General features: G+C 35.1%; 3 protein-coding genes across 10 annotated transcripts in view; 2 read left to right on the forward strand and 1 right to left on the reverse strand.

Annotated features, from left to right (window-relative positions):
• The first annotated feature begins 11 nt into the window (after positions 1–11).
• Positions 12–18637, forward strand: part of LOC110838964 (uncharacterized) — a 42887-nt gene continuing 24261 nt past the window's right edge. For 2 of the 3 annotated variants that reach the window (XM_087350529.1, XM_087350530.1), the window contains exons 1-2: positions 12–167; positions 1490–1595. The gene's annotated coding sequence lies outside the window, so the exon portion shown is untranslated. Of the gene's footprint in view, positions 168–1489; positions 1596–12095; positions 12228–18637 lie in introns of those variants that run through there. The other variant, XM_087350524.1, reaches the window with a different exon arrangement.
• Positions 3405–11542, reverse strand: LOC110835445 (uncharacterized). Of its 3 annotated transcripts, XM_022075670.2 has the most exons (5): positions 11368–11542; positions 11136–11274; positions 8872–8944; positions 7758–8039; positions 3405–5581 (listed from the first exon to the last, which is right to left on the reverse strand). In XM_022075670.2, exons 2-5 carry the CDS (start codon positions 11270–11272, stop codon positions 4196–4198), a joined length of 1878 nt encoding a protein of 625 aa, XP_021931362.1. In that variant the 5' UTR covers positions 11273–11274; positions 11368–11542; the 3' UTR covers positions 3405–4195. The 3 variants fall into 3 exon arrangements, with proteins under 3 accessions (XP_021931362.1, XP_021931375.1, XP_021931367.1); XM_022075683.2 differs by lacking the exon at positions 11136–11274 and having other exon boundaries at positions 11368–11526; XM_022075675.2 differs by lacking the exons at positions 11136–11274; positions 11368–11542 and adding an exon at positions 9928–11121.
• On the forward strand, positions 12201–17167 carry LOC110838966 (proliferation marker protein Ki-67). 4 transcript variants are annotated; one of them, XR_015535516.1, is made up of 5 exons: positions 12201–12342; positions 14031–14255; positions 14665–14774; positions 15676–15851; positions 16566–17167. XR_015535516.1 is itself a non-coding variant. In XM_087350535.1 (4 exons), the coding sequence occupies exons 2-4, from the start codon at positions 14082–14084 to the stop codon at positions 16567–16569; spliced, it is 288 nt and encodes a 95-aa protein (XP_087206661.1). In that variant the 5' UTR covers positions 12226–12426; positions 14031–14081; the 3' UTR covers positions 16570–17167. The 4 variants fall into 4 exon arrangements, 1 of the variants encoding a protein (XP_087206661.1); XR_015535515.1 differs by having other exon boundaries at positions 12226–12466; XR_015535514.1 differs by having other exon boundaries at positions 12226–12426.

The raw sequence follows: 18637 nt of genomic DNA on the forward strand, positions 1-18637 counted from the left end.
ATGTAATACCTTTCACTTGGCTGTGGCGCCTCATCCGAAGGCGAACTCGTTTATCCGAAATGTTCCGAACAAATTAGAACACGTGCTACGAAAAGCACGAAGGTCGTAACGTCGCTCTTAGACAGTGAAACGTTGTTTGCCATTGGTGCTTAAAGGACGTGTTTGTGGTAAGAAGACTTTTTTATAGTATTTGTAGTAATCTAACATGTTTCCGTTCCTAGTATGGTTTTTTTCAGGCTGTGAAGTTGTCGATATTTTTTTTTCCGCCATTTTTCGTTCGTTCGGGAACGTAAACCTCCCCGAAATGTTAACATTGAGTTTTCGGGAAACGGCAACTGGCTTTTGAACTTTGCCCAGGATCGTAACTATTCGCACTGTGTGTAAATTTAATACATTAACAAACTCAAATATTCTGCTACTGCCAGAGTATCGTATGGCTCCCAAATCAGGAGACATCTCAAGAGCATGAAGTATGCCATTGGGTTAACAGAAATTACCTACATGAATTCTGAGGCATGCATATGCAAACATTTATAAGCAATGACACTGCAGAATGATAGGTCATGTAAAGTTTCAAACAAAGATTTATATTGTAATTTCTAAGACCCAAGGACATGTGTCATTTAAACTCTTCATATACAATTGTGGTTGTGGGTCATGTGGAATTCATTCAGCCTGTCATGGAATTCCCATTGGGGAACCCAAAGGTTCATCACTGTAATCATAAAAGCCAGTTACTGGACCATACCCTGAGCTATGTAAATTTTGTTCACATCTTTGCACAATGTTATTAATTTTAATATTATATTCCCATCTATGCACAAATTTCCCCAAAGGATTTCCACAAGAAATGTCCAACTGTGATGCTAGTTTGGAAGGTTATGGATGTAGACCAACCCTAAAGCACAGTAGTTACTTGAATGCTACCTAAAACTGCTTATTCAGTGTGTTTTCTGTTAAATCCATCTTATCTTATCTTGAGTTCACCTACTCAGCTAATGTATGATGATGTGCCACATCATTGTCACAAGGGACACAATTAAACAAAATGTAACAACAATTTTAGGTGTCAGTAACATATTACCAAACTCAGATGCACAAACCAAACTTGTACTGCTGCATACCATTCTTAAATTTACAAGTACTCTGTGTGACTTTGCATGTTGCATGTACTGTATAGTTGTTTCTGAATATGTTAGTTGTGATAATAATTTGCTGAATTTAATATACCTTTTCATTACTTATCATACCAACACTTTTGATTCATTGAAAACAATTTTCATAGCCACTGGATCTCAAGGCTAAAAATGTCACTGTTACTCTGTCAGCCTCTGTTGCTATTGCAAATGTCCAAGCTCTTTAGGCTGTTTGATTATTTGCATCCTGGTAATAGTTACTAGTGCAGACTGGAAATTGGCATAGAATTTATGTATGGTTGGACAATGAAGTACATTATATTGTCCATTGTATAATTTGGATGCTGTCACAGAGCACATTGTGAAGATGGACAGATGGGATGACGTGTGCACATATACAGCCAAGCAGTCCTATCCAGTGTATAGTCTGAAGAATGCTACAGCATGTTTCCTTGAGAGGTCAGGGATCAATATTTCATTATGTATTGTTATTTTCCTTTTTGAACTCTTCTACTGCTGTTTCAGTTTGGTGAGTGGAAAAACATGTATCTTTTAGTTTTCTTTCACTATTTATTTCTTACATGTTTTATCACTTATCCTGTATTGTTTTGCTTATAAGGGGTATTTACTGTCAACATAGAGCAAGTTTTATAAGGATGTGAAATGTGGTCTCTCAATGTAGGGAAGAACACAGACCAAGGGTACTGAGGAGAATATTTAAACATGAGAGAAAGTAATAGGAGAAGATTACATACTAAGGAGCTTCATAATTTGTACTTAAAAAATACTATTAGGATGATTAAATCACAGGATGAGATGGACAGGACATTGCAGGTATGGGCAATGAGAAATGCACACAGCACTTTATCTAGAATACCTTGAGGGAAAACAAATTTAGAAACAGTTGCAGTCTGTTACCTGATGTATAAAGTGAAGGTTTTCCAGCAACTGAAGTTGATGAAAGACTCTTGGGCTACAAGCTGCATCAGATGGCTGAATTTTGAATAAACCATATCCTCTGCCATTTCAAGCCATCTCTGTTATCATCCTCAGGGAAGCTGCGTAACCAAACTGAAACTTTGGCAGAGGATATGGTTTATTCACCATTCAGCCACCTGACATGGCTTGTAGCCTGAGAATCTTTCATCAAACTGTTAACTGCTAAATACAAGTGTTTAAATCCCCTGCTCCTGTATAATAAAGGGTGATATTAATGTGGGTCTTAGCAAAAGAGGATGTGAGGGAACAGACTCAAACTGACACAGGAAAAGGGTCAGTGGCAGGACTTTAACATGGGAATAAAACTTCAGGTTCCATGAAAGCAGGGAATTTTTTTACCAGTTGAGTTACTATAAAGTTTTAAACAAATTCCACTGTGGAGTCAAGTAAATAGCATTTATAAAACTAGAAACCAGTATAATAAAATTGTTCTCCCAAGAAGAAATGTATTTCTAATGAAATCCAAATTGACAATTTCTATGTGGTACACTAGATTTTAACACAAAACAGAAAAAAGTTTAAATGGAAAGAATTTCAGACTGAGGTAATGGGGGAATTCACTACAGAAACTAAACACTACATGACTAAAAAAAATTGTATCAGAATTTTACTACACTTAAATTAATGAGTAACAAGTATCAAAAACCACATTCTATTAGTGCCAGTGCATTACAGGTTATTCTAAGATCAGAAATCATAGGTTGAAAACAATTCTCTGTAGTTTATCCCCTACAATTAATGTTTGAATCTAAAGTACAATTACAATAAAAACATTCAGAATCCCAATGTTGCTCCCACCCCAAATGTTCACAGAGGTGCCATGCTTGTAAGGTTGACATCAGATACATAAAACATGTAAAAATGGAGAAGGCTATAAAGGTACACTGTTAATACAGACTTTTTTAAAAATTGCTTAATGGTATCTGAAACTCTTGCAGCCTTTTAACAGGGATGTGCAGTCAAATGAGTATGAAAAATTCAGTAACATATCTTCGCATTTTACGTATACCAAACAGATTCTGACATTTCATTAAGTTTTGTTTTTTTAGATGCAGATACAAGGGCTTTAAAACTCGTTTTTCCAAAAAAAAAAATTAAAAATCAGTTACTTCTTATTTAACTAACTCCATTGTGCAGGGTTATACTTTGAATACTTAACTGTAGTTCCACAGGTCAAGAAATTCTGTTTCATGGAATCCAAAGGATCATCAATGTGTTGGACCCTATCCTGAGGCAGTTTAATCTAGTCCACATTTTCTCACACTATGATAATTTACCAAAGATCCATTTTAATATTATCCTCAAAAGTACAGAGTTAATTAAAAAAGTAAATCATAATACATCATTCCTTATGTACTACTTATAGCTGTTGTATTACCAACTTAAAAACCATGACATACAAGAACACATAAATCTATTACAACAAATCCTAAAAATATAACAAACGGTAATCAGCACTTGTCAACAAATTTACCATCGACACATTTTGCTTCATGATACACAGTCCTTTATGCTGGGTTACACAGCTCATTTGAACCAAAGGTTAACTGCTACCATCTATGTTTACAAATACATGCTCTGAAATACATAGAAAAATACAACAGTAAAGAAGTTTATGCCTTATAAACCTAACATCTGAAACACTTCAATAGGTAGGTTGCAAATGATAACATTTCTGGGATTCTGCAGTTGCAGAGTTGTCACCACAAAACTTTATGTCATGATCAAATAATCTTACCAGTAACCTGTACACATTTCAATATATGGCAATTTCTACTCATTCCTACCAACATTTATAACTCAGTATACTGAAGAGTCAGAAATACTTGTACTAAATCTTTCCAATTATTCTAAAACTCAGTTGCTCCATAAAATGACAAGAACTATAAAAAGTTAGAGACAATTACAAATGTCCAAGCCAGCACATTTCTTTTTCACAATCTGTAATTTCCAGGTGATCTCACAGCTATCTTAAATGTGAAGATAGAACAGATCAACCAAAGGTATGCCACACTTTGTGGTTACACTAACAGTTGCAGTTTCACAAATCCTTGTTTCTTTCACATGATGCTACACCATCTCCTTGGAGCCATCTCTTGTTCTTCACCCATTCTTGGTGAAACATCTCGCAGACTTTCTTTTCCACTGAAGTTACTTGGATCTTCATCTTCATATTCAATCTCGCTAACATCGTCCTCATGTACAGACAAATCATCTCTTGTTTCTTCATCTATGATGGAAGTCTTGAGCATGTGAAGAGGAGTACTGCTCTTCCCCTTATCCCCTCTTATTTTGTTGGCAAATAAATTCATAGGTGAAGACATAATGGAGAACAATCCAGCAGATGTACTGGCATTGTTTTTTTGTCCTACTTCACTTTTAATTCTTTTGTTATTTTGCTCCGAGTCATCTACTAAGCCTGCATCTCGACTCTTCCGCTTACCAAAGCTGAGGCTTGACGGAGCCTCAGGAAGATCGGTCATCTCTGAATCATTCCCACTATCATCTGCAAGTGAGCGATTTGTTGATTCTTCATTATCAGTTGCATAGTCTTGAGATGGAGCGGTTCGACTGGATGTGTGGAATAAACCCCACAAACCTGATCTTGGCCGTAAAATCTTGGTTTCTTGACTGTCACTCTCAGAATCATTACCTGTTGTAGTCTCAGATCTACTTGAAAGATTGCTGTGGATAGATGCAGAGCCAATCGTAGATTGCCTATTGAATGATCTATTGTAAACAGGTAGTGGTCTCAATGATGGACGCCCTGATATACTTCGGAGGGACTGAGCAAATGATTTTCCCTGGGAATTTTGGCTTAGTTCCAAAACAGAGATGCTACTGTCACTGTCTAACACAATAATACTGCTTGAATCAGGTTTGGCTGGACTTCTCTGCTTTGGATAAGACAGGTGTGTGGCAAGCCGTGTGCTCCTTCGTGGTGAATCTTTAACACTGTAAGTAACCAGCAACTTGGAAGAGCTCTCCTCTGCACTTGTTGGTGGGCTTTCATTTGATTTATCCTCATCCTGATGAGGAATCTCCACCACACAGTCATTCATCACAGATGTTTCTGGAAGCGGAGAGATCAGATGGGTGATCTCGGTACTTGGCTGAAAATTAGGTAATGATGCAGACTCATGACTCTTCAATTCTGATTCTACTTTCTCATCCTGCAACTTTTCTGTCTCTTTGTCTGTGGCCTCAACTTCTTCCTCATTTTCTGGTTTTGATTCTTTCTTTGACCTTGGGCTGTGTTTTCCTTTTGGAGATACTTTGGCTGTAGCACTCTTCTTTACTTTCTTATCCTTGATGGTAACAGATTTCAACTTGGGCTGTATTTTGTCAGCATTTTCTTCAGCAGTAGCTGGTTTGTTTTCATTCACACCTTCAGGATCATTACAGTCTGAGTTCTTATCTCCAACTTCTGTACTTCCATCCTCAATCTACAATGAATAAAAGCAAAGAAAAAACTCATTAGCACATAGCCTTCGCACATAGATTGCTATGGAGGACTCTGATGTCCAGTACATGAAATCTGCCCGTCACAGAAGCCAGTTTTTTGCTTATACATGCTCAAATATATATTCTTTCCAATGCTGCACATCAGCCACCTGAGCATATGTTTGTGTCTGACATGGTCTGTTTAAACTTGTGCAATTAGCAGTTTCAGGGACTTTTTAATTATTAAGCAAAAAGGGCACAAGTGACAGTATGCTATATCTATTATTTTCTTCTTCTTCTCAGCAGAAAATAGTGATGTAATTATCTGTCCAGTATGTACCCAAGACATGTAAAAAGTTAATTCAGTGAAACCTCTATCCATCGTTCCCCGAACTATCGTTTTCCCGGATGCATCCCATATAAAATAATATTACATTTTCCCGCTTCTATCGTTCCTTGAACTATCGTTTTATCGCATCAATCGTTCAAAAATCTTGGTCCTGGCCCACAATTTTCCCGCAATGATCGTTTCTGAGAAATTATAACAAAATTTACGCGATGTTTTTAGAATTTAAAATGCTGGGTTTTGAGATAAATTAATACCGAAAGACGCACAATGTTTTTGGAATACACAGTAGCTCTAACCTGTTATGTCACCCAACCAGCACAGATTCTTTTAGAATGAGGGGTCAGCAGTGCAGGGGTGATAGTTGGAGTGAATGGCAGTGCTCATTGTCAGAAATTTTATGAGTTTAATTAGGGTGCACTCATATTTCATTCCAGGGATGCCAGATGGCATGTGCAGTGTGAATTTCTTCACAAATGCTTTTATTATAAGTACAAAGGAAAGGCAGGCTGCACTTTTCATTCTTCTGGTTCATCTCCTTTCCAGTGGTTCAGTGTCTTCTACAGCTATGTTTGGTCGAGTTTGGCAGTAATAGTATTTCCATTCTTCCTGTTATTGTTCCAGTCTATATTTTTGTTGTTGTTGTTCCCGTAAATATTTTGTTATTCCTGTTAATTATTTTGTTATTATTCCTGTACCATGTCTCGCCCAGTAAAGCAAGTTGGAACTCTTAAAGAAAGATTAAAAATCATAGAAGTGGAGAAGAATCCATTTGAAAAGAGAATCGACATTGCTAAATGCCTTGGATCAGCACCATCTACTTTAAATTAAATAGTTGCAAAGAAGAAAGACATGATTAAATTTTTGTGATTACGCGGCAGTAGACAGCGAGCTTGCCACATGCGGAGTCGGCACCATTGATGAGTTGTGTGAAGATCGCGAAGGGGTGGGAGCGGTGAGGAAGAGGAAGACGACGAATGCGAGCCCGAAGCTGTGCCAAGTTTTGCTGAAGCACATGCTGCATTGGCAAAAGTGAAGTCGTTCTTTTATTCCCATAATATTAGTGAACGTGACGAGGAAAACATTTTGAACGTGGAAAGGGCTCTGTTTGGCCTAAAACATAAAGTTTTGACAAACCAGTTGTCCATTAAACACTTTTTTGGTAAAAATAAGTAACTTTGAAAGAGAAACATTCAGTTTTTTTTAAATTTTTAATGCTTTCCCGCAACTATCGTTTTCCATATTCATCGTTTTTATTTCCCACCCCCGCCAAAACCGATGCATCAAGGTTTCACTGTACCAACTGACAAGAAACCAGCGCTGTGGAGTCGGAAGCAATTTTAGGTGGAGTCGGTAAAAATGTACCGACTCCGACCACGATATAAAATCTTAAGAACAATTTCTATACCATGTGAGCCGCCGGCAGCCTCACACTTAGGGAGATTCAACAATGTGTCGAGCCACATGGTGTGGGAATAATACTTTGTAACTTTGGCTCTGGTACCTTAAGAATACAAACTGTCTACAAATCAACCAATTTCTGCAATAACCATTACATGTATATTTAAATATATGTTATAAGTCTAAAAAGTAGGCTGATGATTCACGTGGTAGTGATGGTAGTCTTAAGGTGCCATTCACCATTTTAGTAGGTTTACCCTTATTAATACATATTCAGCTTTTATGAAGGAGTTGGAGATTGTAGTACCGACGCCACAGCCCTGCAACAAACTGCCCCATAATATGAGAGAGACTCCAACTGAGGACCAAGAAAGGATTAAGAGTGGATCAGGGAAAACATTTCTCACATATCTATATACAGTGCAACATACCTTCAGTACTGATACTTCTTTTGGGTTTTCTTCAAGAGAGCTACAAGTTTCTAGGCCATTCTTTATAATACATTCAGCAGATCTCTCTTTATGTGAAACTGTCTCTTCAGATTTCTCTTGCACAGATTCTTGTACCTGTGTTTGTGATTGCATTATTTTCTGAGCAGATTTGCGTACAGGAGAGAAAACTTGTGTACTGCGCTGATCTGTCCTCTTTCTAACCAAGATGGGCTTCAGTGCTTTATTAATTCCACGATGTCTCCCAATGTAGCCTCGTCCAACCTAGAGATGAATCCCAATAAAACATAGTAGACTGAGTAGGCATATCATGTAGTGATAAAAAGAAGAAATGAAGTCAAATACACACATAATATGTATTATTTTTGGTCATTTACATCCTATAAAACCTTTCTGCTTACAGAATACAAACACATCTGGACTCAGCAAGTTGTGCTGACAAACTTCTAGACTGTTTTAAATATTTGTACTTGTACTTTATCATTATCTGAAACTACAGTGAGAGTGTGAATAAGAAACTGTCCCAGTGCAATGACTTTGAATGTGTACTCGAACCTGATGATGGTCATATTGGGCAGAAGAATGTAGTTTAAAATGAATGAAACTGATAATTGTGTAAAGGTGACTCACAGGGATCAACAAAACACACTGCAGATGTTAAAGATGTCCCTGCTAGGAATGAAACCCCAGCTGTAGTCTACAGCCAGTCACTTTACTGACAGAACTATCATGGGTCATACTTATAAATTAGTTACTTATCTATTTATTATATATTCAGGGAAAATATAAAAAAAGCTTTTACCTGGAAAAAATACTATTATGAAGGGGTGAATATTTTATTCATAAGTGCTTAGTTTCTGTCCAGCCGTTTTAAGTTAATGGTTTATAATTTGATATTAACTTAAAACTGGGCTTGTTTGTTTGTGTATATACACACATACAAACTGAACTGAACAGATTTATAGTTTCATATTAACAGGTATTTAACTTTAATTGTTAGAAACAAAACTTCCTTATGTCATAATTCCTGAGCAGCACTTTGACACCAGCAACCTGTATTAATGTCACAACACACATAAATAAAATACCACCTTACCCCAAAATGATGTGGATGGTTTGGCACAGGCGCTGGTATTCCTTGATATTGCAAATTGTATACAGGAGGCCTCCTACATAAAAAAGAAACAAATTACTGAAATTGACACTAACAACTATTATTTTACAAGTGTTATGATGGAGTTATATTAGTTATGCATCTCCCTTCAACAACCACTAAGTGACAAAATGGTTAAATATCTCTATTCTGAAATTAAGAAAAAAATAATTATGTTTCTTCAGTTGATATTTTTATGTGGAATATATGTAAAATGTGTCACGAGTATTTTCAGTACAACCCTGATTTAACATATTTAAATTAAATGAACTATTCCCATTTAGTATTGAATTGTTATGGTACCAGTTCCAGACCACATTGTTAAATTCCCTGTTTTTAATTCACAATATCAACTATCCCACAGGGATTTCATATAATTAAAGAATGATATTTTAAATTTAAAATACTAAGTATCTTATTGGATATAGGCAAATATAAAACTCCATCAATCATTCATTTAACTTTTTTCAGATGGAAATAGAACATAAATTTGTGGCAGTGCTCTTCGCATGAAAAAAAGTTAAAGTACTAAAGTCTGTAACCAAGGTCCACTGTCAGAATATAAAACCAGATTTTCAATATAAAATAATAAGAATCCAGTCTGTAAATGCAATTTGATCATAATTTTTTATTTTTTCCCTTTACTTGCTCCAAATGTATAAATTCAGCTATTATGTTAAAGCACCAATTGTGTCAGTCCTAATCAATAAGGTACACGTAAAACAGCCATGAAAGCTAACCTTGAACAGGATTCTGGATTCCTGTTATTCTTATTCAGTTCAGTGTAGCACAAGTTTTATGTAAGTTATCATTAGACTAGCTAGACCAGACATAGCAGAGGATGTGATCATAATTCCAGTCTTACCTTTACAGTGCACCTACTGTTTTCACAAACAAGAGTCTGACAACTAAGCCAAAGAAACAGAACCATTAAGCACATCTTACCATACCCTCATACAGGTTAAAACAAATCACAGAAAAGGAATCCTATGTGCTGACCTGTATCCACTTCCTGTATGTACTTCCATTCAGTGAAAATATATGGCTAAGCTGCAGTTCTGCAACTGTGATAACAAAATCTTTTCAGCGATAAAAAAAATCCACAGGAAATAAAGTAGTGTTTTCTTGTTTACATCACAATTTTAAATTTTTGTCATGAAGATGTCAGAACCAAAGTGGCACAGACACGCTTATAAATCCATAAGGGTTAGGACAGTAATATGACTGTTTCAATAGCAAGGAGTGTTTATCAATGCAATACCACATAATATGAAGAAGAGAAACAGATGCTTGTATTATTAAATGAAGTATCAGAACACTGACCAGTTCATAGTTTGTTAGACCTGCCAGCTGGTAGAGGGGGACAACCTGGTTTATGACCACAAAGGTTACATCATTCTGAACCTGTGGTATAGTGAGTTAAAAAATTTGTGCCATTATAAATGCATATATATTCCAGTTTTCCAAAGAATAATAACAAATGGTAACAAAAAAGAATAGCTACTGGATGGATTACTTAGAAATTCTTAATAGTCTGCAATTGTTGAGAGACTCAGATTAAAAGTACGATGAACAGACGCAAATAAATTCACTCTTGGCATTTAAATGATGACTCAATCCAGCTGTTAGCTTTGTGACAGTAAAATTTAAAGTACCGTGTAGTGCAGAGTGTGAAAATATATAACATTATTACCAAGGAATAATCGTACACCTGCCTATATAAAACTAGGAAGCTCCCAAATGTTGAGTAATGCCAATACATATGAATCTGGAAGGGAAAGGATCATATCTTTATTATCACAGTTTCAAGTTAGCACCAGATTTTAAACTTCTGTTGCATCCAACTTTGATATCTGAAGATATTGCAGGAAGGAATTCTGATCTCGAAGTGATTCACAATGTATAATGTAATACACTTCTGTGAACCTTGTAAACAGAAAATAGGATATGCCTGCAGAATTACAATTTTATTAGAGAAACACAAAACATGAAACAATACAGAGCAAATGCAGTCACTTGTAACATACTATTTAAATGTTAAAGACTCAGTTAATTTAAATCCTGTATACAATGACACTATGCACAAGTGAGTACACCTACACCATCACAAAAGGCTATGAGAGGACAGGCCAAACAACTTTCCTATATACCCACTTTTGACCACATTAAATTTTACCAGTTGCACATGTTAGCAAAGTTTACTGTACCTTGGTACATTCCCGGAAGAATAACTGTAGTTCCGACTTTCAGTACCCGAGTTCTGAGCCTGAGCTTGGGCATTTCTTGGATAGTTATAAGACCTGCGCCTCTCATTCCCGTGTTTTTCCTTCGCCGTTTTCCCCATTACTGAAACATAAGCGTAAAGTTGGTGTTTGGTAGTTCTTCTTACTTTTATAAATACCCTACCCACACCTTATAATACAAAACTGTGCAACATACCTGCAACAACTGAAATACAAATACCATCAAACGACCTGACACCATATACGCTTCCTCCTCCTCACAGATTATACTAACAAGCCAAAATGGTGGCCCTTCGAATACTAATACCAACAATACACGGTGAAAGTATTCTGCCATTTCAGATTTTGTTCATCACTTCTACTGTAATTAAAATATACAGTATGAGTAAATCTTTTGAGAGGGATATAATTAGATTAAAGTTATGAATACCGGTATTATTATTATTAATGTTATACTAGTGAATGTTATTTTTAATATTATTGGTATCATTGTTCAAGAATTGACAGCTACATGAATAATTTGACGCTATCCCAAATGTAAGATTCACTGACAAAGATGCTGCTTATGTGGGTAGAATCGGCAACTTGTAGTACCACACACTTATAACAAACATTCAATAGCATAATGTTGAAATACAAATAAATGTTCATGTAATGTGTTAAATGTCATATTTGTAGAGCGTCCCCCGGCAATTATTTGATAACTTTTTTTTTTCATTCCCGGGAATAAGCACGGTATGATTTGAACCAATCATGCTTTAGAATGTATTACTCCGATTTATTTTTAATGTAATTGCAGAAATTTTACTAATTAATACATATTATTATGTAATATGAAGTGAAGTCTGTATATAATTACTAGTGATGGGTTATGTATCTTTTGGATTTCGTATGTATGAGTTGAGAATTAGAAATGCACGGCACTTTTTATTGCGGATGAATATATGAATTTGAATTTTGTGTGAATCTGTAGTTGGTGTTGGCTTGGGTTGCTTTGAGTTGGTTGTGTGAGGAAATTAAACGTGTTTATGTTGTTTGAAGTTGTTGATATCAGAAGCAAGTTCATGACGATTGTTTATATTTAGCATTAAGTGTAACTAGTAAGAGACTTTCTCTGGCTGCTTGTCGGTAGTGAAACTTCACACTACTGAAGAACAGCAGATAAACACATGCAAGTTGTGTTACCAAAACGTTGCTGATGTTGGAAGGGTTTACCACATCTGTAAACAAAGGGAAAATTTCCTTTGATTATATAGTAAATCAACTATAACACTTTCCTTGATAATCTTAAAGAGGTTTCCATTCCATGTTTTTAGCATGGTTTAGTAGTTTTTATTAGTACTGTTATTTATATGTGGTTTAAGGATGCTCTCAGCTGAGACTAGCATCAGTATTGGCTTTCAGTTGTTCCAGCATCCGCACTTGATTTATGGGTATCTTTACTGAAAGTATTATGAATGTGATTAAGTGACTTGTTCAGACAATTAAATAAATTCTAGTAGTAGTAGTAGTAGTAGTTTAGTCTCACATGGTGTTCAGTTATGGGAGAGTATCAAATCATATTTCTTCTTATTCCTGATGCTATAATTACCCATTATTCACACTGGGACTACTTTGTTATGCGTTTCAGAGAGTGCACCCTGCTGGATATTATCATTTGTGGCCATTCGTTTGTGTACAGTAGGAGTTACTAGTATAGGTTCTGCAGTTGGGTGAACTCCAGTGTGTGTTAAATATCCTGTTTCAGTACATAATTCTTTCTTCTGTGTAAAGGCATTGACCATGTCCTTTGGAAATATATGTTTGTGTGCCAAATCAGCAAAGTACCAATTCTTCACCCAGGTTTGATTAAAACAGACTGCAGATATAATTTAAATTGTCAATTTGTAAAGATTGCTACTGTGTGTAGATTAGTGTGGTCTTGTAGGATTTGAGGTTTTCACAGCAGTGAGTCTGAAGATTGCTGTCTTTTGAGTTTGTCTGTTTCATAAACTGTAATAGAGCACATCAACCACATAACTGATACTTAAAAAGTTAGAGCATTGCAAGAAATAAATGTGCATTCTAAAAACGAAAGTCTGTGATGTATGTTTTTTTCTGTTATTGATCACCATCGTGCTGCATTGTGATGAGGTTTATAGTTTTTGATCACCGAATTTTATAAACACCAAGAGGGCTCTTTATCCTCTTATTTAATACATGAAAGTTAGTGCATAGCAATAAACAAGAAGTTTGAGTTAAAAAATGGATGTTTTGTCATAATGGCAAAACAGCAGTTGTTTATATCATTTCTGGTGTTCCAGTGAGATTATGAGTTTCTTTCAAGAGCAGTTATAACTTAGTAAAGCAACTTAATGTGTACCAGTTAGCTGGAATTTTGATTCTTGGTAGGTGCAGGGTGTTGAAGTTACCATACCTCCATGTAGTATCAAGATTAGGGAATGCATTGAGCTTTAACTACACAACTCCTTCCTCTGTATTCAACTTGTTGACATATTGCTAATACTAGTTGCCATGTTACCATAAAGGGTAAAGTTGAAGTTCTCATATCTTTACCTTTTGTTCTCATTTTCCTTATGTTAGCAAGGTTCATAATACAATTTTATATGTGTTTGTAAGTTGCTTGTTAGAATCTTTATTTCTTAGAAGGTTGTAATATTTTTAAGTACTTCTTGATAAATTTTGTTGGTCTATTGACATGTTCATGTGAAGGTCAATCCCATTTATGTTGTTTATAGTATATCTTCTTTGCCAAAATCACTACATGTAGTAAAATTGTACTGTTCTCGCATTTTCTATTTTTCATGACTACTGTTTTTTTGAGGCGTGTTATGTATTATCACTTTATTTTTCCTATAGCTTACTGTTGTATTGGTCATCACCATATTGTTGTGATCCACACTTGTAAAAATGATAGCACATGGACATTTAATCTTTATAAAGCGTAATGGCAGAGATGGATCGATCTATCCTGTTACAACACCAACCTGCTCTGTTGGTAGAGCATTCGCCAATGACATAAGAATTCATGTGCAGTCTGTCTCTGAAGTGCACTGTGAAATTTGTACATCAGATTTTCAACCGGTAAGAGACCTAAGAGCATCAAGGAATTGGATGAGGAAATAATTGTTGTAAAGTGGTTTCATTTAAGAGTCTAGATAGATATATCTCTTGGAACTGAAGGAGTGTAAGAAAATTACCCACTCATTTTGTCATTGTTTACAATGTGTACTACTTGGGTTTACGTGTTGTAGGCCATATAGTGTGTTAGAGATGGCAGTTAACATTAAACACAACCATGTGTGCTTAGCATGAAGTCATGCCAGTGTCATGAAACAGCTCAGTTTTGGCATTATTTAACATCATCACCAGCAAAAGTTACAATAATATATTTCTATATGAAAACAGTTTTAATCTGTAATTTACACATTTGTAGTACCATACCTGTTAAGTAACTTTACTAGCAAACCAATTTTCTTTCTTTTTCTTACAGGCAGTACTGAAGAATTTAAGCAGTATCAATCCAACTAAAGTTAATAATGTGTCAATTCGTGAAAATGAGCACTATCTAGAACATGGTGATATGATAACTACCGGTGAAAGGTAAGGAGCTCTTTGAAAAATTTTGCAACGGTATAACTGTTTGAGTGAAATTTTGGTGTAATGAATGCCAGTATATCGAAATGTTTGAAATATTATTTCTTAGCAGAGTATCATATATTCTAGTGGTAAAATGGTTCATGATAATGAATGTTGGTATAACAAAATTTCAACATATCATAGTAATGCCCTTTCCCAGTTCAGAAAAATTGTTCAAATATGAGATATTTGTTAATATGTTTATTTAGAATGTTTTAACCTTTCCCAAGTAAACACAGTGCCTGAAATACAAGTGGTGTTTCAGAATAGAGTATATCTGTTGGCAATATGTGTTAGAAACCGTGCATTTTATAGACATTCTCAGCTTTCTTAATTTGTCCGGTATGTAATGTGGCACATGTCTGATGTGCCATGGAGCTTTAAGAATTTTGTTAGTGTGAGTTTAATTTGTCAATTTACAAAATTTTGTTATCGTGCGATTTACTGTAGTCGAGCCTCTAGGAAACGATCTTTTGCCAAATGGTTTGCAAAGTTTGACTTATTTATGTTTGTTAGATGGAGCATACATATTATGTAAAGTACGTAAATTAGACTTAAGTTATTACAGAAATAGGATTTATAATTGAAATTATATACTGTAAACATTGTTTAAATATGAGACGAAGAGTCTGCTTCAAATTGTCTACTACAACTACATAATAAGTAAATGCATGTCCTAACTATATAAAAAAACAATAGGCATCAGAAGTGGTGTATGTATATAACTGTTTGTTCTTATGGTAAATCTGTACAATTTTCTGTCATTATAAAGGACTTTAATACTGCAGTGTGAAACTGCATTTTAAAGCAGTTTGAGACTAATTTTGCTTGAATATAAAATAGCTTTTTACCCAATTTTTTACATGTCTCTTCGATGGGAATACCTCCCAGGGTCTCAATATTACTTGCCTATTAACACAAAGAATGCTAAGCCTCTTCCGATGTCCCTATTGCATTGATGTACTGGAATGGTTGGCATGCCTATGTCTGCATTACAAAGCACCCTAGGCAGCCAACCTTTTAGTAGACGGTCTGCAAGAGGTAATACTATGTTTATGTTGATTGAATGGATTTTGAATTGAAAGATTGTCTTGAAATTTGAAGGAAGTTTTTCCCCCTCATATATGTTATTACTCTTCTCAGAGCACTTGGTTATCTATTTTCTATGAACCTTTTTATGATGTATATGCAGCATTCTTAAAATTAATGAATAACATATTTCTATTGCTTTATCTTTCAAACTTCTTTTCTCTGTGCTAAATACATGTTCAACATGAAGTAAGGTGTTCCTGACATCTGTAATTCCCTATGCTAATTTGTTTATTGTTTTGTTGTTAGGATAAATGTCATAAGATGGTTTGCTAGTGCGTATGAAGAGTGAAGATTGTAAAGTTCATTGTAATGCTGATCATTACTGTAACACATTGTGGATTATCTAGTAAAATAGGAATGAGTGCTTGGATTATAAGCATTACAGTTCAAATCTGCTGTGACTATTTATTAGATTTGTTTCCTTTGTTTGCAAAATGTATGTTATTGGTTCATTTCAATTTTTAGTTTAACTTGTCTTATTTATATCGGATTTGAGACTTTCCCGGCGAGTACAATCAATTAAATCTTCTTGTGCAATCAGTCACATTAACTGGTTACGCTAGTAAACCGATGTTTCGGGAACCAATCCATGGTTCTCATGTGACAGTTAACACGGCTGATTGCCCGAGAATATTTTATTGATGTCTTATTTCTGTTTTTCAGATAAGAAGATAAAATTGTCTCCTGCCTTAATGGCCTCAAATGGACAAAGTGCATCTAAACGTCTTGTTGCTATTGTTAGTCCACAAAGAAGACCACAGACTGAGAAGAATTTACTAGTGCATATTGTTGAAACCAAAGATGGTCAGTTTTACATATGATCCATAAGTAATCTGTGTGTGTCTCAACCAGCATGCTGTGACAGTTTGACTTCAAAAGTGTTTCAACACATTAGAAGTGTGGTAATAATAGTGAGATTCCTTTAGTCTTTATTGCACTATAGCTGCCTTGATAATTTTCAGTTTGTCATACACAGCTTTTTCAGAACGGACAGTTGTAGTATTAATGTGTCCATTTGTTGTTTATTATTGTCCCTAACTTGTTACACTGCTAATTCTTTTTTGAACTGTAATACATATTATATATATAAATGGAAAACATATCCATGTATGAAGGGATTTTAAATGCGTGCATACACACAACTTAATAATGATACATTATTTTCTGTGACTTGATATTTGCCTGTATTTTAGTGTGTTGCCAAGTGAAACACTATTGTGATCGAATAATTTGGTTACAATATATCATCTGTTAGATGTGTATAATTTCCGTCTTTACTGGACATTTCCTTTCTAGTTTAGGTTGTAACTAGGTTGGTGGCAGGTAATAGAACACCAAGTCAAGAAACTGTAGGCATTGGCACTGTAGTAGTCTCGACCTTTTCATTGATCCCTCAATTGAAACAGAGAAGTCCTATGGTGAGACAGCAATGTTTTTACTCCTTTATGTTAGCATACAAAAGAATTTGATATGTGAACATTGCACTGTATTTCAGTGTGGGGAGATGCTGTTCAGGTAATTTGGCACTCACACTTAGGGGTCATTGAATTTCATAAACAGCAGAATTAAGCAGTATTATTTAGTCCAGTGTTGGGATTTCTTTTTCATACATAACCTGAGTAAACACAACACATAATAAATGTTAATTTGTTGTTATCCTTTCTTGTGGAATGTGGGTGGAAGTATCACAACAGGTTTTCAAGGGAGTTGGATATAATAAGATTGAAATTGGGGTTGATATCCGCAACGTATGCATTCTTCGACCCAGGTTCTATAAAAATGAATAATTTTGAAGTAATTAATTTAAGGTGTTTTTTATGTGCTACAGTGTTAAGAAACATTCAGTGTTTATAAGTATATGTAGTTTTTTCCTTAAATTTGGAATTGAGGTGCTTTCCTGAATTGCAAAAAAATTGTAACAAAATTTGTTTATGAAACATGAATTATGGGCCCAATACACTTTTTCAATAAAGTTTCTTGTTTTATGGTAATGAAACGCGATTTTTGTGCTGATGTTATTTCATCAGGGTATAATGTCCCACTGAGATGCTGATGGTTGACTGTGTATATTGTAATAAAAAATTAAAATATCAATGAGCTTATAGGACTGTCCTGTTGTTTACTTGAAATAAGCCAGCCTTTAAATTAAATTTTGTTTGTGTCTCTGTCAGCACCTAAGTAGCACAGGCACACTTGTAAATCCATAAGGGTTAGGACAGTAATATGACTGTTTCAATAGCAAGGAGTGTTTATCAATGCACTACCAAATAATATGAAGTAGAGAAACAGATGCTTGTATTATTAAATGAGGTATCAGAACACTGACCAGTTCATAGTTTGTTAGACCTGCCAGCTGGTAGAGGGGGACCTGGTTTATGAGGACAGGTTATATATTTTTGAACCTGTGGTACAGTGAGTTAAAAAATTTGTGCCATTATAAAAGCATATATATTCCAGTTTTTCAAAGAATAATAACAAATGGTAACAAAAAAGAATAGCTACTGGATGGATTACTTAGAAATTCTTAATAGTCTGCAATTGTTCAGAGACTCGGATTAAAAGTATGATCAACAGACTGCAATAAATTCACTCTTGGCATTTAAATGATGACTCAATCCAGCTGTTAGCTTTGTGATAGTAAAATTTAAAGTACCGTGTAGTGCATAGTGTGAAAATATATAACATTATTACCAAGGAATAATCGTACACCTGCCTATATAAAACTAGGAAGCTCC

This window comes from Zootermopsis nevadensis, unplaced genomic scaffold (assembly GCF_977971745.1).
Source record: "Zootermopsis nevadensis isolate Lab colony 2312 unplaced genomic scaffold, Znev_1.0 Znev_ptg000017l, whole genome shotgun sequence".
NCBI lineage: Eukaryota > Metazoa > Arthropoda > Insecta > Blattodea > Termopsidae > Zootermopsis > Zootermopsis nevadensis.